The sequence below is a fragment of the Podarcis melisellensis genome (assembly GCF_964234715.1).
Source record: "Podarcis melisellensis genome assembly, chromosome: 14".
NCBI classification, from domain to species: Eukaryota; Metazoa; Chordata; class Lepidosauria; order Squamata; family Lacertidae; genus Podarcis; species Podarcis melisellensis.
The window spans coordinates 43,169,501-43,190,432 of record NC_138546.1 but is presented as its reverse complement, the minus strand read 5'-3'; the positions used below and the strand labels follow the sequence as shown (position 1 = coordinate 43,190,432).

At 45.2% G+C, this 20,932-nt stretch overlaps 3 protein-coding genes across 14 annotated transcripts in view; all 3 read right to left on the bottom strand.

The window, feature by feature from the left end:
* Nucleotides 1–353: 353 nt before the first annotated feature.
* RPS17 (ribosomal protein S17) lies at nucleotides 354–6,201 on the bottom strand. The gene is made up of 5 exons (XM_081888831.1): nucleotides 6,062–6,201; nucleotides 4,233–4,384; nucleotides 3,764–3,869; nucleotides 907–972; nucleotides 354–480 (listed from the first exon to the last, which is right to left on the bottom strand). Exons 1-5 carry the CDS (start codon nucleotides 6,062–6,064, stop codon nucleotides 400–402), a joined length of 408 nt encoding a protein of 135 aa, XP_081744957.1. The 5' UTR covers nucleotides 6,065–6,201; the 3' UTR covers nucleotides 354–399.
* A 1,627-nt stretch (nucleotides 6,202–7,828) lies between these two features.
* On the bottom strand, nucleotides 7,829–15,570 carry LOC309356878 (uncharacterized protein). Of its 2 annotated transcripts, none has more exons than XR_014162903.1 (5): nucleotides 15,214–15,570; nucleotides 12,311–12,391; nucleotides 11,871–11,989; nucleotides 10,647–10,830; nucleotides 7,829–9,095 (listed from the first exon to the last, which is right to left on the bottom strand). XR_014162903.1 is itself a non-coding variant. In XM_081888754.1 (5 exons), exons 1-5 carry the CDS (start codon nucleotides 13,542–13,544, stop codon nucleotides 8,610–8,612), a joined length of 963 nt encoding a protein of 320 aa, XP_081744880.1. In that variant the 5' UTR covers nucleotides 13,545–13,652; the 3' UTR covers nucleotides 7,829–8,609. The 2 variants fall into 2 exon arrangements, 1 of the variants encoding a protein (XP_081744880.1); XM_081888754.1 differs by lacking the exon at nucleotides 15,214–15,570 and adding an exon at nucleotides 13,452–13,652.
* Nucleotides 15,571–18,230: 2,660 nt separating this feature from the next.
* CPEB1 (cytoplasmic polyadenylation element binding protein 1) overlaps nucleotides 18,231–20,932 on the bottom strand; it is a 48,838-nt gene continuing 46,136 nt past the window's right edge. For all 11 annotated transcript variants that reach the window (XM_081888584.1, XM_081888578.1, XM_081888582.1 and 8 more), the window contains one exon: nucleotides 18,231–19,623. In XM_081888584.1, coding sequence (XP_081744710.1) covers nucleotides 19,513–19,623 — 111 coding nt within the window. In that variant the 3' untranslated portion in view covers nucleotides 18,231–19,512. The remainder of the gene's footprint in view (nucleotides 19,624–20,932) is intronic.

The following is a 20,932-nucleotide window of genomic DNA, read 5'->3' as shown; positions in this document are numbered from 1 at the left end:
GCTTTTTTCTGTGACACAAAACTGGGTCCTCGGTTTCTCTCACAGAATGGGACACACCACATACCACTGTTCTGGGTATGTAATAATCTCTGATCTGATCCTCCACTAATTTAAGGGGGAAGCATTTTTCAAGTGACATTGCACATTCACCTTCCTAAATGTCCCTCATAGTCAATCCAGCTACATACAGCACAAAAGTGTGCTTAGTTTATGCATGAAAACCCCTCTTCTCATGGGCCCCCGTAAGCCAGATCTTGGCCTGGGTTAAGAATGTCCACAGCAGAGCCACTCTGCACAGTATGGTATCAAACTTAGATGATGCAAATGTGACACACAAGAACACAAGTCACAGCTTTGTTTCTATATATTTATTTTAAAAGTGAAAATTCGGCAATGGCTTCAGATGGCGCCTCTTGGGGTTTTGAAGTTCATCCCTACAGTAGGCTGTGTGACCTGCAGGTTGGATAGGCTGCCGAAGTCCTGGAAGAAATACAGAACAGGGAACACTTAGCAAAGACACACCAAGCAGATTTTAATGTTGATAAATGAAGAGGGCTTTCCCTCATTCTGACTAGCTGAAGGAATAATGTCATTTAACTTTTGAGACTAACTTAAAAGGTGTACAAAACTGACACAATAAACAACAGCACTTTGTATTTGTGGAGAACACAATAATGATCCCCCAAGCAGTCTGGCTTAGCCAACAAGATCCAATGACCATTTAACACTGCAGCATTCAAGAAAAATGCCTCCAAGAGTACTTTGAATACTGCTGCCTGGCAGCGGGACTCTTGGTACTAAAAAAAATGCACGCACAGAGAACACTGCATTGACAAGAAGTAGCTAGCTGACTGTTAGAAGAGCAGTTCCTATTGGGAGGTGTGCCAATCCCCTTGCCCCACTCACCAGGAGCTTCAACATCTCCTTGGTATCAGGGTCCACTTCAATGATCTCCTGATCCAGGGCAGAGACCTGATGGGGAAAGAGGTAGAGGTTAGATTTGGTTTAAATAGTGGTCAACAGACTATAAACACAATTAACATCAGGACAACACAGCACATGTATGTGAAACAAACATTATACCACACAATGGTTCTACGTAGTCTGCTTGCAGCCACTACTAATGACCGGTTTAAAAGAAAAAATGGAGGAGCATCCCAAAACAGTGTGCCAATAGCAATATCAAAACCAGTCCACAAATATTATGACACTGGAGTGGATTTCTCTGGTATGGGAATGGGCTCTGTACAATCATCTCCCAACTTTACAGTCAAAAGTTTTCATTCTGTGGCCATCAGTCACACTAATCCCTTAACTAAGGGAGCACATTTTAGGATTGTAACATATATACGACAATTTCCCTCCACCTATGTACAGTTACCATTAAGTGCACTGTAACACCAACAAAGGTTGTAAGCAGACAAATTCATGCATAACATGCCAGTAGTACCAAATTAGATGGAGCTACAGACTAAACTTTTAAGATTTGGGCTGCCTTGCAACTTTCAGAAGAAAATGAAAATGCTTAAAAGGAGCAGAATCTTCTTGACAAAAGCCTATCACCAGCAGCTACAGAGCTCTAAGAACAGATCAGGAAAGAGAAGTGATAGGAGACAGCACTTGGCCAACACACACAGACACACGCCAGAGTATGGCGACTGGGAAAGTATTTCATAGTTCATCAAAGTAACCAGAAGGACTACCGTATTTCTATTGCTCCATTAAATACCCAGATTCTTGGTCTACCAAGCATACACAAGGATTACCCATGACAACTGCTCAAGGTTTAATAATCTAGGCTTATATTTACCAAAATACTAATTAGAAACATCAGGCAATGACACATTTGAAACAACATGATTTTACATAAACAGAGGAGCCAGTGTGAGAACAGCAATCTTCAGTACATGGAAGCAAATTACTAGGCAGGAAACAAGAACCAGACACTCCTCACATTTCAACTTCCCAACTGCATCCTAGAAGTCATACCAGTGGTATCCTAACTAGGTGGATAATCCATCAGAAACAACACTAAGTCCCCAGGAAGTGACCCCCATCTTGATTCATCCCAAAAGTACCAAAGGTCTGTCGATTACAGGCTTCTTGGATCTTTCTTTTTTAGCCAGAACAATGGTAAATATCTCATAATTCTTCTTCATGCTACATTTTTAACAAGGCTTGTATTGTATTGCTTGCATTGGCTACTCTCAATAGGATCAATAAATATGCTGCTTTAAACTGTGAAAAGGCAAGTTGTGAATGAACAAAAAAGCCCTTGGTCTTGTTCCTACAAACACTCATAAGAAAGCCAACCAATGCCAATGCAGAGCAAGGGAGAAACTAGCCCATTCCTCCTATGCAGCTTAAGTGAAAATCCACATCAATCAGATGGGTAGTGCCTAAACAAAAGTGAAGTGGAAGCCTGTATTCAGTCCTAGTCAACTAGGGTTCTGGCCTAGAATTTGGCTACAAGCAGTCAGAAAAGACACTGACATTGAAAGTTATTCAAAAAGAAATGGAGTGTTTTACTGAGAGGATGTGTACCTAAGCTGTTTTGCTCTGATGCTTCTCTGCAAAGAGATTACCAGCCACTAGTTTTGAAAATCAGGAGTAAGGTTTTTGTCATGACACAGGTAGATAAGAGTCCAGCAAAACTGCCCCTTATTACTAAAAGGCATTTTTAAAAAACCACACAGCATTTGAGAAGTCTCAAGTAGTGACCACACTACTGCATTAAGCACACACAAAAATTGTCTGAAAAGCTCAGGGTTTGGAAGGGATGGAAAGAAGCCCCCCAAACACGGGAAATGCTTTCAGGAATTCTCTGCCTGCAGTATCAATGATCAGGCCACAAGCAACAGGCCACAATCACTTTCGATGCAGGTTTGTCAGTCCTTCTCCATGTCAGTGAACAAGCAAAGCATATCCTAGCTACTGGACACAAGCTGCTGAGTGCCATAGCTCAAGCTTCCATGCTATTCCACCTGCTAGTTACCTAAGGCTACAGAGCTGAGGAGAAGCACATTCTAGCCTCTGCCAGTAGCCGGGTGATCTAGGGCCAACTAGACGGCTGCACCCCTTGCCTTCCAGAAAGATCATAGCAAGGGGAGATCAACCTACTCCCATCTATTTGCCAATGAAGAAGCAACTGTTCGGAGGCTTGCTTTCCTCTTCCCTCTCCGTTCCTTTTGTAACATTTGTATTAACTATGGGCCTGTGGACAGGGATTGTCTCAGCTAATAATGTAAGTACAGCACTTAGAAAATGGTAGGAACTTTTTAAGTGTTACATAAGATTACAGACAGCCTTTATTAGACTAGGTTCTATACTCTTACCTAAATCTGTCCAGTTCTCAAGGACCAACTCAACAACAATATGCAATGCTAGTTTCAGATCCAAGTATGCCATCCTAGTGTCCCTCACCCTTTTGAGGCATTCCTAACTGGTTTTTAGCATTATATTCATGTCTGTTTCAAAGTCGCAGTGTAATATATGTCTAACAACGCCACCTGTGACCTTGTTTGTTCATTGTTACATCACTGGGAGATAGAAGTTGAATCAGCAGTAAGGCCACCCAGGTGAATGCTGCATTTCTTAGCAAACACATACAGTACGCCAAGTGTGCTGGACCAAGAATGTCAAAAGAATACATGCAACTTCTCAAAGCATGCAAAAAAAAGGAGAGGCAATAGATTCCTTGCTATCTGAAGAGAGTGGAGAATCTATGCACCACAAGTAACTCATCTGAGCTTTCAAAACCTACCTCAGGGACATAGTTGTCTCTTCTTTCTCTTTCCTCTTCCTGCAGTTTGATGGAGATGCCCCTAACAGGTCCTCTTTGAATGCGTTTCATCAAATGGGTAACATACCTGCAAAGAGAGGGGTGTCTGATTAAGTTTGACTGTGATTCTCTCAAGTCCAATTAAGGAAAAACTGAAGACACACATAAGAAATAATCTTCCACCCGTTCTAACCTTCTGGCTAATTAAGGAGTGTCTGAGAAGCTCAGGGTTTGATAGGGATGAGAATTAACCCTCCAAACACGGGAAATGCTATCAAGAATTCTCTTCCTGCACTATCAATGACCAGGCCACAAACAAGACCAAAGTCACTTTCGATGCAGGTTGTTAAGAAAGGTGTCTAGCTCACTGGAACCTCCCCAGAGCAGTTGGCTGTAATATTTCCATCGTGTCTCCTAGCATGTGCTAGCAGATCAGAACCAAACAACCTACCCAGCAACTTTATTGCGCAGCTTTTTGCTAGGGATGATGGCGATCTCCTCACATACTCGCTTGTTTGTGTGGAAGTCATTCCCAAGACGGGTATAGTATTTTTCAATTATGACCCGGGCGGCCTTTTTTACCGTCTTTGTGCGCACTCGTCCCTGGGAGAGTCAAAGGGGGGGGGGGAGAGAAAGCAAGATCAGCAAGATGCAACAGAATGACTACACAATAAATTTTGCAAGGGGCTTAAAATCTTCAGCCTAGCCTTTTCTGTAGCAGCCTTTCTCAACCTGTGGGTCCCCAGATGTTGTTGAACTACAACTCCCATCACCCCTAGCTAGCAAGGCCAGAGCTCAGGGATGATGGGAGTTGTAGTCCAACAACATTTGGGGTTGAGAACCGCTCCACTGCAAAGAGTGGAAGAATCCCCAGGCAGCTTCCCTCTCAATGGCCTTACTATCAACACACTCAGGTCCAGAACATGGTGCACTGGAAACAAATAGGGAACAGGGGCAAGGTGGCAGACGTGTGCAGCTTTATCTCAAAAGGGTTCAGAAAAGGTGACATTGGTAGAAACAGTCCCTTTGAGGCAGTCTTTCCCAAACTGGGACTCTCGGATGTTTTTGGCTACAACATCCATCAGCTCCAGTCAGCATGGCTGACTCCAGAGATCATGGGAGTTGCAATCCAAAACACCTGGAGAGGATGGGACTTAATAAGAACATGCTAAGGCTTCACATTCACAACTTTTTGACTCATGTTTAAACACAACTTCTATCAGGAGTTCATGCAACTGCATTTAATATAATTCTATTAAATAGAAGGGAAGCTTATTTACATGGCATACGTTGCACTGTGCTACATACAAACATTATGCCTTGTGTCACTGCTTAGGCCATGGTTTGGCAAAGGTGAGACAGAAGCTTCTAAACTTGGGGTAAACTTCAGTAACTCATAGAGCAAAGGGTCAGCACTACCCATGCATGGCCAGAAAACATAAAAAAGCACCACTACCCCCAGGCACAGCAGGGAAAAGGTCCCAAGCTAGCTGCAGGAAAGTCTTTGCCCAGCCTTAAATTGTCCACAAATCCAGGTGGGTCACATCCAAATGAAAGTGTGGACAAACCTCAGGCACTTTGGCAAGGGGAGGGCAAGAGTCGGAGTGAGCTACTTTTCAACAGCATTTTTAATGGTCGGGCAGCTAAGGTCGAGGAAGCCTTGAGGTGAGAATACCATATTTAAGAGACACACTCCAGACACCTTTTCTTCTATACCTGAATCGTAAGCCTAAAATCCCCCGATACCCAGATGCCCCATCACGCCAAAGGGAAACTTGATTCTGCCGGATTTCTCACCGTCTGACAGGTACTGGGGGATCAGGGCGCCCCAAGGTCCGGAAAGAGAAGGCGGCCGCCCTATACTCGGCTCCCTCCCAATCCTTCCTTTCCCTTTCTCTCCCATCGCCAGTGAACAGAGGCCTACGAAAAGGTTGCACAGATCGCCTCCGCCATGACAGAACCCGATCTCCCACTGGATCTCCCAGCCGCCGCCCCGCACCCGCTGCTCTACCCCCAAATGCATGCAAGGCCTGGCCGGCCTAACTGCGCCTTGAAGCCTTCACTCAAGGAATGCAGCCATCTCTGTACCGGAAGAAACAGGGCACCCCCCACCCCCCAAGTCGGGTTCAGCCCGCAGGGACAAGAAGCGGGGGCTTAGCCTCTGGACTACCGACCGGGCGACCTGCAGCCCCCTCCGCCGGTGCTAGTTCCACCCCGCATTCCCTTCCCAATGGCCCCCCGGCGGCGGATGGCTTCGGATTCCGCTGCCCTCCTGCTCACCATGTCGACGGCGGCCGGTCGAAAAGAGGGCAAAGCATGCCGGGAAGAGAGCTATAAAGCGCTGGGGGCTAGAAGGACCAGCCAAGGAAAACGACGCCGCGCGTCTCCTCAGCGCCGCCTAGCGGCACGGAGGGAGCTTTTTACAAGCCGGCGTGATATAGAGGGAGAGAGGCTCGGGGCGTTTTGCAGCAAACCTTCACTTCCGGCTCATGTTGGACGAAGGTGACTGAAGGCGTAGGAATCCATTCAGATTAAATCCCCGCTTTGCGTTGCGGTACTTGAAATTGCTGTTATCCGATTTCATTTATACTTAAGATATTTATAACCCGTCTTTCTCCCGCGCTGCCATTCCCTCCAGAAAGGTCCGTTTCTTGCTTAATCATCGAATCATGGGACACCCCGGGGTCATCTAGTCCAACCCTCCTGCAGTGCAGGAATTCTGCCCACAGCCGTCCCTGGGTGGGCTCGAACCACCAACCAGACACACTGTACCACTGTGGGCATTGGCAAATGGATGAGTTTACTCCAGGCAGAGCCCGCCCAAGGCATTTGGGCACCTCAAGCGAATAGCTCCCCTCAGCTGCCAGGGAAGAAGGGGTGCTTGAAGATCTACATCAGGAGGGGGGGAATAAAGATACACATCGGGATCATGCTGCCCCTCTGGATCCTGCCACCTGAGGCAGTTACCTCGCCTTGCCTCAGGGATGGGTCTGCCCAAGACTGCAGATGAACTACAACTCCCATCAGCCCCAGCAAGCACAGTCAATTGTTAGGGCTGGTGGGAGTTGCAGTCTTGAGCTGCACGTCTCCCCGTGCTGTTTTAACTGCCCTTTAATAGATTTACTGCCGAATGAATCTCCACGTCCTGACAATTTGGTTTCAGGAGACATTTAAATGAACAGGAGCCCAATCGGGGCGGGAGAGGGAGGGGCAAATCATCCCCATCTAACATAATTTCAGTTTTAGGAGTACAGGGTTATTTCAAAGCCCTTGCAATAAAATCTAAAATCTGCGGCCCTTTACAGTCTTGACAAGACAATTAGTTTATTCAGTTAATTAGTCACTCGGTTTATCAGTATCAGCCCAGTTACTCTTGTTCTCTGGACAGTACATAAAAATATATATTTTAAAAACAATTTCAAACCAGTATGTGTGTGCGTGCACAAATACACAGTGCTTTTTTTCTACTCATTTTGAAATACTGCCCCTCAATGAGGTCAAACTTAGATTCACAAAATCTTTTTATATATATATGCACAATTCTATAAAGCACCACTAAAACATGTTAGTGTGGTATAGGGGTTAGGGTGTTTGATTAGCACCTGGAAGGAAAGGGTTAAAATCCTCATTCACAGAGAAAGCTCACTGGATGATCTTCAGCCAGTCACTACCTAGCCTACCTAGATAAAATGAGGAGCATACCCTCCAACATTTCTCCAATGAAAATACGGGCATTCTGAAGAAAAGTGGGGCATTCCAGGATCAAATCATAACCCGGGACAGCTTCTCTAAATCAGGGACCTCCCTGGAAAAGAGGGTCTGGAGGAGGGAGAACCTTGAGCTCTGTGGAGCAAAGAAATAATCAATAAAATTTTATTTAAAACACAATAAAGAAAGGCTTCTTTTTTCAGGGCAAAAAGAGTTCCGTTGTTCTTCTAACCCTACTGCTGGGCAGTGGATGTCCAAAACATTTTTTGTAAATTATTTCCCCCCACTTGATTCTTTTAGCCATAGGCTGTAGCAACTATGTTAAACCATAAGACTTTTTATTTATTCAATCAACCATTCCATCTTTAAGAATAAAATTCTTCCAAGGTGGCTCACAATAACAATAAAGTCACCAAAAAACAAAACGAAAAAACAAACCCACCACAAACATGCATGATTAAAATGTAAAACACAGTCAATGTAAGATGAGAAATAAAGTATTTACTCCACATCTAAAGACTACAAGAGAGGTTGACTTGACTGAATCCTTGGGAAGGATGCCACACAACTCTGGAGGTGCCACCACCCAGAAGGCCCTGACCTGCTATCAGCCAACCTAATTTATATTGCTGACAGACAGAAGAGCCTCTGAAGCGGATATTAGGGGCTGGGCACATTCATATGTCCAGCTGTATTTGATATCTGGAGGCCAGAGGTTGACGAAGGCACATGGAAGCTGCTTTATATTTGGCCACACTACTTTCTGATCTAGTGAAGTATTGTTTAGTCTGACCTGTAGAGGCTTTCCAGAGTCATTGTAAGAGAAGGGTTTTTTCCATCACCTTTCAATGGAAGATATCATGGACTTAATTGGGAGCCTTCTGGATGCAAAGCACGTGCGCTGTCACTGAGCAACAGGCCAGAGCTGCTTTCGTGCACCTTGGCCAAAGAATTTCGCCAAAGCTTTGCAGAGCAGATGGAGAATCTGCTCAGTGCTGTACCGCACCACCACTCAGGAGATTTCCCAAGTGGTGGCTTATAGAAACTTGACAGGCACTGACACCCAGAAGATGGCTTTCCCTTCAAAGGAGGGAGCCCTCCCAGTCCTTCTGCAGCAAGGTTAAATGTTTTTAGTGGATGAAAATGCTGCCTTCTTCTCCGTGTCCCCTGAAGCAGGCATCAGGCTGGTCTCCAAAGGTCCGAGGTTCCCCCTTAAGCATACAGAGGTGCGAGGTTTGCTGCTGATCATCACTGCTTCACCTCTGGGCTTTTCAAGAGAACCTCCCCCTGCCAAATCCGTCCTGACCAAGGAACCATCAGCATGCCTGGGGCAGAAGCCTCCAGATGCAATCTTGGCCAGCAGAGAAGTCTCTTTGCTGAGCTGCCCGGCCACATCTCTTTTTCCCAAAGAGGAAGGTGAGCATGTGGCGGTTGTTATCTCCTCTTCTTGGGTGGACTCACTCCCACTTCCCCAAAAGCTCTTGTCCATTCTGCTGTGATTCTTGCTGCTGAAAGGTTCACGGGTCCTGCTGGGGTTTCTCCTGCCAGAGGCTGAAAGGGAAATATGGTTGTTCTGGCATGCCTGCCTCCTTCTCCCATTCCTTGCCTGGGAAACACAATGCTGATGGTTAGGCACTTCTTAGGCGTGCAGATGAGACAGAAACGGTGGGCTAGTTTTATAAATGGACTGAAGTTTTCACAGTCACCAAAGAAAACTAACTACCTTGGTGGTGAGGAAGAGCAGTGTGTTGCTGTCAAAGTTTTACTGTAACTTCAGAGTTGCATTATTCAGCTCTGCTCTGCCAATTAATTGCCAGCTCTAAGCACACTTTGGTCCCATCCATCCACTTTTAGGGCACTCCCACCACAGCCATGCAGGGAACAGTGCCCTTTTTGCACCAAAACAGTATCTAACTTAATCATAATAAATAACTGATTGAAAATGAATAGTATGTCAGTATGATAAAGAACAAGGTGCAGTGATCCTGTTAATTATACCTTCCCACTCCTGCCATTTAATTGCTGCTGTGACATTGTTAATTTACTATTTGGTTTTGCTATTTAGTAAAGGTTGATCATGAGTTCAACAGCCAACTTCTGTTCTGAGACTACTCAAAGTACATATGTGTGTATCTTTTCAGGACCCAGAATGCATCTGGAGTATCCCATAATGAGAGCATTGCCACATTGGCACTAAGACAAAGACATAAGTGGCGTGTTCTCTTGCTGTAGATGTTTACACATTGCCTAATAATGTATATTAAGTTACCCCACCCTTAATATACTTTTAACTCACCTTTAAATTCATAGATTCAGGTATCGTATCTGAAGAAGTGTGCATGCACACAAAAGCTTATACCAGAACAAACTTAGTTGGTCTCTAAGGTGATACTGGACAATTATTTCATTTATATATTTATTTTACCATAAATTCATGTCACTGTGATGGTGAACTCCTAGTTTGTAATGGAGTAATGCAGGGGTGCAGAAACCAAATGAAGGAATTTTTTAAGATGGCCGCAGACCAGCATAAATAGAACTAAAAATGAAATTAAAACAATAGATTGGCCTTCTTCTAATCTTACATTCTGGGGTGGGGCAACCACTTCAATCTGATATGTGTTACTTATAGTAATAAAAAGCATGCTGGCCATAAGAGCGGGGGAGAAAATCCAAGATCTACATCGCTAATACACAACCTTGATCCTTGAGATCCTCTGATGGGGCAATTCAGGTGATTCCCCGCAACCCTGAGTTTCGGTTGGCCTTCACTAAGGACCAAGCCTTTAGCATGACACCCTGTGAAACTCGCTACCTGTAGAGGTTAGGCAGGAAATGCCCCTGCCTTTTTTTAAAGCTGAATTGTTTTAGGCAGGTCTTCACAATACGTATTTTTTTATTTTTAATCTATTGCTGTTTCATTGCTGTTTCAATTGTGTTTTACAGATATTTATTGACCTTCCTGCATTTTATCTTGTAAGCCACCTTGATATATTTTATGAAAGTGTGGGTTAGAATAAAAATAAATTAAAAAGTATTGGTTTGGCACAGGGGTGTGTTGGCAGCCCCTAGGCTAGTGTCTATTAAAAGGAGGGGACTGTAGATGGACTTTCCTCCTTCCACTTTTCACGACTGGTGCAAATCCAACTCTTATTACCTGGCAGCTCACTGTCTCCCGGGGGTAGCGGGCAATGCTGCTGCGGATTAGCTGCTCCTTGTGCCAGTCTTGCTGCCAGTGTTCCTGAGCAAGTTCTGACCTCCTTCCTTCCAGACGCTTTGCCAGCTCTTGGTTCTCCCAGTAGATGCGTGCAAGATCGCGCTGCCGCTTCCCCCAATTCAAGCTGTACGGGGAAGAGCAGATCACAGGGGAGGGAGTGGTCTATTTTAAAGAAGGAAAGGAGGAGCTGTGGACCTCCAGAGCTTGTAGGACTCCAACTCTCATCAGCCCCTGCCAACATAGCCAATGGCCAGCGACGATGGGAGTTGGAGTCCAAAAGCGTACAGAGATCCAAAGCTTCCTCATTCCATCTTGAAACCCTTTATTTTAAATCTAGGTTTCTTGCATTGCCTCCTGGCCCCCTTTGAGCCACAGCCAGCCCCAAATGATCTGAATTCAGATGGCATTTGCCTCCACCCCCTTGCTGGAAAAAGCTTACTGATGTCAGGAGGTGTCCTTTGGCCAAGGGTCAGCAAACTTTTTCAGTAGGGGGCCGGTCCACTGTCCCTCAGACCTTGTGGGGGGGGGGGTTCGGACTATATTTTGAAAAATATATATGAATGAATTCCTATGCCCCACAAATAACCCAGAGATACATCTTAAATAAAAGGACACATTCTACTCATGTAAAAACACGCTGATTCCTGGACCGTCCGCAGGCCAGATTGAGAAGGCGATTGGGCCGGATCCGGCCCCTGGGCCTTAGTTTGCCTTTGGCATTACAGTGGTACCTCGGGTTACAGACACTTCAAGTTACAGACTCCGCTAACCCAGAAATAGTACCTCGGGTTAAGAACAGTTTCAGGTTAAGAATGGACCTCCAGAACAAATTAAGTTCTTAACCCAAGGTACCACTGTATTTTCCCTACCACTATCAGACTAGAACTTGGATCCCTCTCTGCTGAACCTGCCCTAGTCACTATTTAAACCAGGGTTCAGAAAACTTTTTCTTTTGTTAATGACTCCATTTTCTCTTGGGTGACCTGCCGGGAACCACATGCTGATGGTAGGCAGAGACAGGGCTATAGGTGTGCAAGACTTGTCCTCATCCTCGTCCTCCTCTCTCCCACCCCATTCCCTCTTCCTTGTCATTCTACCAACCCACAATACTTGTCTGAGGGCCACTAGTTGCCCATGCCTAATTTAAACCCACTGCTTACAGACCTGTGAATGCAATAGAAGTTCCAGTTGTCCACCCGTCCCGGCGACTGCTTGATGCGCCAAAGTCTGGCAGAATGTGAGTGGTTTTCCTGGTCCCGAATAGCTTGGCGTTCTCTTTCCAGCTGAAAACACACAAATGAGAGGCTGATGGCAATTTAATTTTCCATCTGGAGATTTGTTTGGCTGAGCCAAAAATATGTGAGCCCAGCAATTGCATTCAGTTCTGGAGTGCAGAAGACCACGTTTCATTCATTAGACTAATACCATGATTTGTGATTGCCCCATCAAGGGTATATGTCTGGTAGATCTTGAAATTATTTGTTTGCATATGCAAGGGGCAGTTATCCCAGGATATCCCCAACCCTCTTAGATATAAACTTCTGAATTGTGACTGCATAAACAAGCCCACATTGAGCATCCAGTTCAGTCCATTCCACAAATACCTGGAGTTTCTTCAAATTCACCTGGAGATGCAAAGGTGTAGGTGGGGCTTTTGTGTTGATCACAGGAACTGCTAGTTCCACCTGCAAGGTTGAGAGAGTGTCAGGAATATCTGAAGCTAATGATCTGGATTCAAACTGTTTCTTGTATTTCTTTGACCGGTGAGTTTAGATATGATGACAGCATTGTTACAGCTCACAAGAGCTAGACATGGCTACGATTAAATATTTTAGCAAGATTCCCAGATCTATCATGTCAGCAAATCAGGCTCAAAGATAGGATGACAGGAAGCTGTGCTATGCCAAGTAACTAGAACATTGGTATTACCCAAACTATCAGGGAATGGCTTCAAACAGGAATCTTCTCCCAGTCCTATTTGGAACTGCTGGGGATTCTCCTGCAGCATTTAGGTACAAACAGCAGCAAAACCCATGAATGACTCATTCTGGGGCTATTAAATTGCACCCTGCCATGGAGAGTAGGTCACCCTTTGAGTCATTCCTTGGGAGAGTTGCAGGAGTTTGGAAAGCTCATCTTGGAAGATGTTTTTTAGGCATTTGAAATTGTTTTCATCCAGGTCCAGCTTCCTGAGACCCAGGGTGAGAGTCTGGTGATATAAGCCATTCTGACCTTTCTAAAGGAGAAGTGGAACAGAATAAAGCATAATGATAAGGCTGCAACATTTAATAATTTTATTAGCAAGTAAAACATGTCCCCAAGTAACTGAGCAGCAGATTTCAACCACTTTATTATTTTATTTTAATGAAGTTATTGTAAATACTGCTGATGGAGAGCTCTATCTTCCAAGAGGCATCCCTTCCTGCAAGGGGAGGAGAGAGATGTCTCTTCTACATTTACACCTGCTGTAAAGTCTCCTCTAAAACAGATGGCTCTCCATATGTTGTTGGACACCACCTCCCATCAACCCCCCAGTGAGTATGGCCAATGTTCAGGGATGATGGGAGCTGTAGTCTTAACAGCATCTCAAGTGCCCACAGGTTCTCTTCCTTAAAAGTCTTTACCTGTGCACCTGCCCACCACCCCACCCCACTCCCTACAGTTTGCTTTGAGGGGTACAAGTGAGGAATATGCCAGCTGTAATAAGACACCCCAACAACATCCCTTTTGTAGTCTATAGTGTACCTTCCTGCAGTGCTCCTGATAACTGGCTTTGTCCCATTTCTCCTGCAGGTACCTGTTGGTTGCTGGTAGGAGAGGCTGGTAGGCTCGGTACATGCCTCACACAAAGCTCTGTATAACTTGCTGACAGCACTGAAGACAAATGGCTGGAGTGACCCAGCTGGGAAAGAGGCAGGCAGCTCCACTGGGTCCTAACCTCCACCTCTTCTCTGGGATAGTTGATGCTTCAAATGGCACCTGCACAACCCTCAGGCTGAAAACAGAGCATGCCTTCCTTTTCATTATGACAAGTCAAGCCGGTGGCTTTGTTCAGGTGGTCCGGGGCATTGTCCCCTTTAAACAAGAACGTCGATTTTAAATTCTTTCTTATACTGTGTTTCATTGCCTTAGCATTTGAATTCCTTGAATGAAGCTATCTGGTTCTAAAGTGCACAGAGATTTGGCCAGCTAGATGTCTGTTGGCAACCCACAAGCAGAACCGGAGGACAAGAGTGTCTCTCCTCCTGGGGTTTCCATCAACTTGTACTGAGAAGCATTACTTCCCCCAACCATGTAGGCCCAACAGTCTTCATAGCTAGCCTTATGCTACGGGAATTTGTCTAATCCTATTTAAAGGCCGTTCAAGTTGGTGTCCATCACTGATTTCTGTGGGAGTGACTTCCATAGTTTAACTTCCAACGTTCAGGTGCATTTGCTGTCCACAGGTACCAGTGTTTTGAGACAAAAAAATTTCTCTATCCACTTTCCCTATGCTATGCAGAATTTATGAACTTCCATCATGCCAACTCTTACTTGCTTTTTCTCAAAATGTTACACGTGGGGCTGCCTCTGAAGATGGTTCGGAAACTTCAGCTGGTGCAGAATTCGGCAGCCAGGCTGCTCACCGGGGCAAGATGTTGAGCGTATTACATTCTTCCCGGCCTGACTGCCAATTTGCTTCCGGGCCCAGTTACATGTGGTGGTTTTAACATCTTAAAGCCTTAAATGGCTCAGGATTCCCTGCAATACTTCAAGGACTGCCCCTCCAGATATAAACTGACCCAGACCCCCAATCACCATGCAAGGCCCTTCTTTGTGTGCCTCCTCCATGAGGTCTGGACGGTGGCAACATGAGAACCGGCCTTCTCTGCAGTGGCTCCCTGTTTGTGGAATGCTCTCTCCCCAGGTAGGTTCCTCTGGTGCCTTCATTATATTCATTTAAGTGCCAGGCAAAAACATTCCTCTTCAACCAGGCTTTTGGCTAACATCATATATCCTTTTAAATGTGTTTGTGGGATGGGGTTGGGAGAGGAGGAAATTGCTTTGGTTTTTTTAATTATGTATATTGCATTTTTATGCTGTGAACTGCCCTGACATCTATGGAGGAAGGGCTGTATACAAATTTAATAAATAATAGTCATAGTAGTAGTAATAACAATAATAGGCCCCAAGTGCTACCGCCTTTCTTCATAGGGGGGGGTACTCCACTCTTATTTTGGCTACCCCTTTCTGAACTGTTACGGAAATTACAGAATTTTCCTTAACAGAACATACTCCCAGCTCTACAAGATTTTTTGAAGTGAGGTGACTAGGATTGTACACAGTATTCAAAATGGGGTCAACACCAGATTTGCACAGCAACATTACGAGAGTTTTATTTTCAATCCCGCCCCCTAACGTGGAATTCACCGTTTTCACAGCTGCTGCACACTGGGACCGTGCTGAACGCCAGCTGGATATGCTTCAGTTTGTACATTGCTGACAGCTTTTGATGCACTATATTCACCTGAAAAACAGCTTCTGTTCTTAAGTAGTCTCCAGAAGCAGAAATGGGATCACACTTCTATCACATCCTGACATGGCAGCCAGCAATTAGGATGTCATGAAACAGTAGCATTAGGATGACGGCTTTGTTTTCTTTATATTACAAAACACTACTAAAACTGTATAAATTAAAAATTGTCCACCTTGTTCTGAGCAAAGCCACTTTTTTTAAATGCTCTTTTTATGTATGCCTGGCCCCAGAGAACACGGATTAAAATTAACTTAACTTTTGTCTGGGATGACAATTGTTTATTTGCCAAATGCAAATGGCAGACAATCACTCTCTTCACTTATCTTAACGTCTCATCCGTTTCTTTGATGTGCTGAGAGACAAGAGCTATATATGAAACTAGGATTTGAGCCAATACATAATTTGAGTCTTTGCTGCTATGGAAATTATATTGCCTTGTCTACCTGACCGACGATAGGCCCTGTCAACCAATTCCAATTTTTGCCCCAACCTTCTTCCTCCCTGCTGTATTCTGTAATGGCAACACTCAGATGAAAGTTCCACCTGTACTATAATTTTGAAGCATTAAACAGTCATGGTTTCACCCAAAGAATCCTGAGAACTGTAGTTTAACAGTACCAAGAGAGTAAGGCTGCCCTGTTCTCCTCACAGACATACAACTCCCAGACTGGCTTAACAATCAAACCCTCTTCCCAGGGAATTCTGGGAACTGTAGTATCCGGAGACCAATGGGGGTCTCCTAACAATGCTCAGTTCAACCAAATGCAGTTCCCAGGATCCTTTGCAGGAAGCCATGCCTGTTTCAAGTGGTGCAATGCTGCTTTAGAGAATGGTTTTACAGAATGAAGGTCTGTTTTCATAAGAGCAAGGATGCCAGGGAAGGAGCCAATGGTCAGTCACCACCACACAGAGCAGGCTTCTGACACAGGGGACGTGACAGGTGGCTTCCTCCGCAGGGTCCGCCGGCAGCCTCTCCCAGGGTGATGCTGCAACCAGGTGTCATCACCATGGAGCGTTCCTGGGCTTCATCCATTATTCACATGCGACTCGGGTGGAAACTTGATGCCTTGGCTGGTCTAATAATCCACAGGGAACAATGCAAGCCTTTGAAAGGGAACGTAGGCCAGAAAAGGCAGAGGCTGCTTCAGTGCACCCACCCGCGTGTAAATAGATTCTGGTTGCTTTTGTACTAGCCCTTTCCTCTAGAATTGCCAGCCTTTGTTTACTTTCAAGTTTCCATTTGAGAACTCGGATGAAGCTGTTGCCAAATCGTTTGGGGGTGAAGCACTACAGAGGCATGGCAGCTCTTGTGCGTTTTAGATTTCCTGTTGCACAATGCATCGCTTCTTGCCGAGTATGGTAGTGGGATTACTGCAGTAGTGCTTCTGAATGGCTCCCTGAACACTTTCCTTTAATTTACAGTAGGATAGTTCCTGTGGCAGGGGGAGGGGGGGGAGCCATTCAAATGAAATGAGAGAATGCTATTTTCCTACAAAGGTGTGGGGGGGGGGGGAGATGTATTTTTAAAAAAAATAATCCTCCTATATAAACTGACAGTGTAATGAAAGGGCATTTGAGGGACCATTCGAATTACAATATTTTGCATCAGGAATCCCACGATTACGCTCAACAGGAAGCAATAAAATGAGCACTACTGACCAACAGGAAGCATTCAATTAACATTGGAGAGGACCTTTTGCTGAATGGGACTTGATTGCTCATAATCATCAGAAAGGATCTTTGCCGTGGTGAAGTGCACCATATTAAGGTGCCGTGCAGGCAGAAAGTCCAGCTCATTACAGTGCTAAAGGTCTCCCCAACAACCTAGTGTGATTACTCCAACTACTGTAGGGACCAGCTGGGAGGTTATGATGAAATGAGACAGATCCCAAGTAGTGTATTTCCAGTGAGGAGGATGCAGCAAGGCAATTTAGGGGTGCTCAAACACTGCTTGCGGGCTTGCCATCTGGTTGGCCGCTGTGAGAACAAGATGCTGGACAAGATCGGTCACTGGCCTGATATAGCAGTCACTCGGTTTATCAGTGTTTGATCTAGGGAAGGGATGTACCAACACCTGACCAATGAGGAATTTGTCAGCAAATGGCAGAAAACCAGGGCTAAAAATGCCACCTCTATTGGTCTGTCACCCCCCCCCCCAAACTGTATTACCTGGGTTATGAAGGCACCCTAAAGACATTAAAGCTAAGATTATGGGACAATGCACACAGTGACTTGCGATCTCGATCACACGCAGTCTGTAGTCCGCTGGCAGTAGGAGTACAATATGGGCATGTCTTTAACATCTTACATTAAAGACATGACAGTACCAAATTATCGAAGGCTTTTCACCAAAGCCAGACTAAACGTCTTTCCTTCTGCAGTGTTGGATGGCAGGTTGAGAGGAGTTTCCCTACCAGGGCAGACTTTGCTCGTGTGCTCAAGACATCGATTTCATAAAACATATTTTGTTGCAATGTGCAAAATACAAGCAAGCCAGGGCTGAACTGATATTACTCTTGCTGGTACCTTTCCCGGGAAAATCAGAGGCTCACTATGTCAGGTTCCTATTGGAAGACCGGACAAACACTAGAACATTAGCAGTGGCAAAGTTTTTATCGGTGGTTGCAAGAAGCAATGATCCCTATATTCTGAACAAAATGCTTGTTTAACCTGGAGGTAGGCTGTATGAATTGTGTATTGCTTTGTAACGATTTGTTGGGTCTCAGGACCGTAATAAAGGCTGATGATGATATAGCAGGCTTTTATGTTCTTAGCATCCTGTTCCCACAGTGACCAGCCAGAAGTCTGTGGGAAACCCTCAAGCTGGGCTGGAGAACAAGTGTCCCTTCCACTATCAATGTCATGTTTCTCTGTATCAAAAATGCGAAAAAGAAAAAAATGTGGCTCGTTTTGTTTTGTTTAAAAGACTGTTTGGAAGCTTCCAAGACACACACATTCTCACACACACACACACACACACCCTCAAAGGAAAAAAGGGCACCTGAGGATTTGCTGCAACGTGTTTATTATGTGCCAAGAACATCACAGCTTACTCCACGCATCTGTAGGAGAGCGCAGTCTTGCCTGCATATACTACAATGAGGTAGAGACTTCACATACTGCTTCACAAAACCCCACAAAGAGCAGCTGGAATATGCAACATCAGCTCAGCAGGAAGAAGGGAGAACTTAGTACACTGGTTCTTTGGCACACAGCTTCCAAAAGAGGGGAAAAAATAAAACAAAATCAAAACTTCAACTCCCAGCACGATCTATGGGCTGTGCTGCTGGCTCGACTACATTCCTTAAGGGTACCCTCTTGTTTCCTCAGAACAGAAAAGGGCTCCTACTAAAGCACAGCCCTTTAAACCAGCTCAGTTATAAAAAGAAAATTGAAGTCTTGGAACTTTGTGATTAAAAACCTTTATCAAGCCCCCTTAGTGCAACTTAAAGTGCAACGAACTATATACAGCAGCTCGAAGTTTCGTTTATCCGGTCCAGTTTCAAAATCCAAAAATCCTATCCTTCTGGGTTGCAAATACTGCTATTCACAACTGGTAAACTTCATTTTTTTTTTAAACTTGAACAGCTCCCAGACACAAGTTGCAATGATGTTAAAAGCTGCCAGGAAAGAAAAAAAAAAATCTAGTCTCAAACGACTTAAAAACCATTTCAAGAGTGTAAAAAGGAACTGGTAAAAATCCTGGAGCGTAAAATATGAAATATGATTTGGTTTAAGTGAAGAACAAAGTCTCCTTGTTGTTACAGTAAAAAACTCCAGCTGAACAATCTGTGTATTCCGTTCAGATGGGGGGGTTAAATGAATGGAAAGGCACTGTATGGCAACTGCAAAAAAACTGAGCCAATGAGACCTGCATTATTACCATCAGTATTGCAAGGAAGATAAAAAAGGGCCCTTGATAAATAAGAAACCGAGGCGAAGGCATCTGCATTAAACACCTTCTCAACACATGGTCCTTGGCGCTTCTCAGCAGCAACAAGGAACCAAAGTCTGGGAACTGCAGAATCATTTGAGGGGCCCTCCCCTCTGAAAAAATCCCCAAACAAACCCTCGACAAAAAAAAAAAATTCACTGTGCATTAGTGCAGAAACAAATAAAGACCAGCAAGTGCAAACGTGAAGGCAAGATTCCCCGTTAGTCCTTCCGACGGGCACCCCAAGCCTGGGTGTGGCACCGGCAAACATCTCCGGGCTCTTTTCCGGTGGCGGGTGAACAGGAGAACTTCCTCCTGCAGCGACTGCAGTGGCTCCTGGTGCCCCCACCTCTGCTCTAGCTGGAGTCTCTGTTCTTCTGGTTGCGCATCAGTGGGCGGTGATGATGCAACATCTCAATGGAATGTTTCCAGTGCCAGCAGGAGCGACAGAAGTACTTGAAGCAGACCTATGCAGAGAGGCGGGTGGGTGGGAAGAGAGAGGGAGGGATCAAGAAGCATCAGTCTGGCTCCATGAGATGCTCTGACATGCAGCAGGTGGGGTGGTTTTAACCGTAAGATTATAGAATTTTGCTTACACACTTACACACACCTCCCAGGGATATAAAAGGAACTTATTTCAATCTCTGGCTGGAATGCCAACAAGGTTACCTTATTATTCTGGAATGCAATTTATCAAGACAGATCAGATAATTAGAGCACATTCAAAAATCTCCTACTAAATGTGTGGACAGATACTAAGAAGGCATTTTGCCAAAAGGAAGTTCTGACATGGGAGCTGCCCACTGCTAGGATCTCTATAGCACAACAACAGAATGGCTAAGACACCTGGATTATAGATAGGCTACCTTTCCAAGCCTCTCTAGGAGAAGGATAACCCTGACCCCAAACCTCTGCTGCCTTGTGAGAGAAGGCAAAGGAGTAAACCATACTCATATCCAGAGCGGAACTTCTAAGGTGGTTGATGGCGCCTTGAATGCTGCCTCCTGGCAACTGCTGCAGCAAAGCTGGTGCCAAACGCATTGCTCTGTTTTTCTTTGGACCGTATTGGGGGCCTTATGACCTGATGACCTCCAGACACACTGCCCAGGCTTGCGCCCCAGGGAGGTCACTTTGGTGCTGCTTATGCAGCGGTCTGACTTCACCCCTGGAGGTGCACTCCATTGTCTTTTGAGACAGACGGATGCCAACAATTCCCAATAGCCCCATCAAGCATGGGCCAGTGGTCAGGGATGATGGGAGTTGCACATCGACACCTGGAGGGCCAGAAGTTCCCCACACCTGCTAGACACGTACGCCAAAAGCTTGCCTCCTACCATCACAAAACAAAAAGTTTGGGCTGGGAGTTAGGGAGACATCCAGCTCTTCATCCATGAAAAGCCTGCCAAGAAGTTGAAAAGAGGTTGCCCTCGGGCAAGTGGAGACTGTTCTCATCTATGTTAGTTGTTATCCTTTGGAATATCTGAGGTTGTCTTATACAGCGTTGGACGATTCGTCTTTCTAGCTCAGTACTGTTTATAATGACTGGCAGTAGTTCTCCAGGGTTTATGAGAGGGACTCTTCCCCAGTCCTATCTGGAGATGCCAAGGATCCAACTAGAGACCTTTGGCATGCATGCAAGCAACGCAGATATGCTACTACTGAGCTACAGCCCCCCGCCCCCCCCCCCGCCAATTAAACAGAACACAGGACACCAACGACAGCTGCTTCACCTGTACAACAGAGCAGCTTCCACTCACTCCAAAGATGGTGAAAATG

Excerpts from the sequence above, each read along its gene's own strand:
- LOC309356878 (XM_081888754.1), bottom strand. The coding sequence starts at position 13,544 with ATGTACCGAGCCTACCAGCCTCTCCTACCAGCAACCAACAGGTACCTG. Across the intron at positions 11,990-12,310 it reads TGAATTTGAAGAAACTCCAG|CTGGAAAGAGAACGCCAAGC; the intron begins GTATTTGTGGAA and ends GTGTGTTTTCAG. Across the intron at positions 10,831-11,870 it reads AACTTCTATTGCATTCACAG|CTTGAATTGGGGGAAGCGGC; the intron begins GTCTGTAAGCAG and ends TTCCCCGTACAG.
- RPS17 (XM_081888831.1), bottom strand. Across the intron at positions 3,870-4,232 it reads CTGCGCAATAAAGTTGCTGG|GTATGTTACCCATTTGATGA; the intron begins GTAGGTTGTTTG and ends CTCTCTTTGCAG. Across the intron at positions 481-906 it reads AGGAGATGTTGAAGCTCCTG|GACTTCGGCAGCCTATCCAA; the intron begins GTGAGTGGGGCA and ends TATTTCTTCCAG.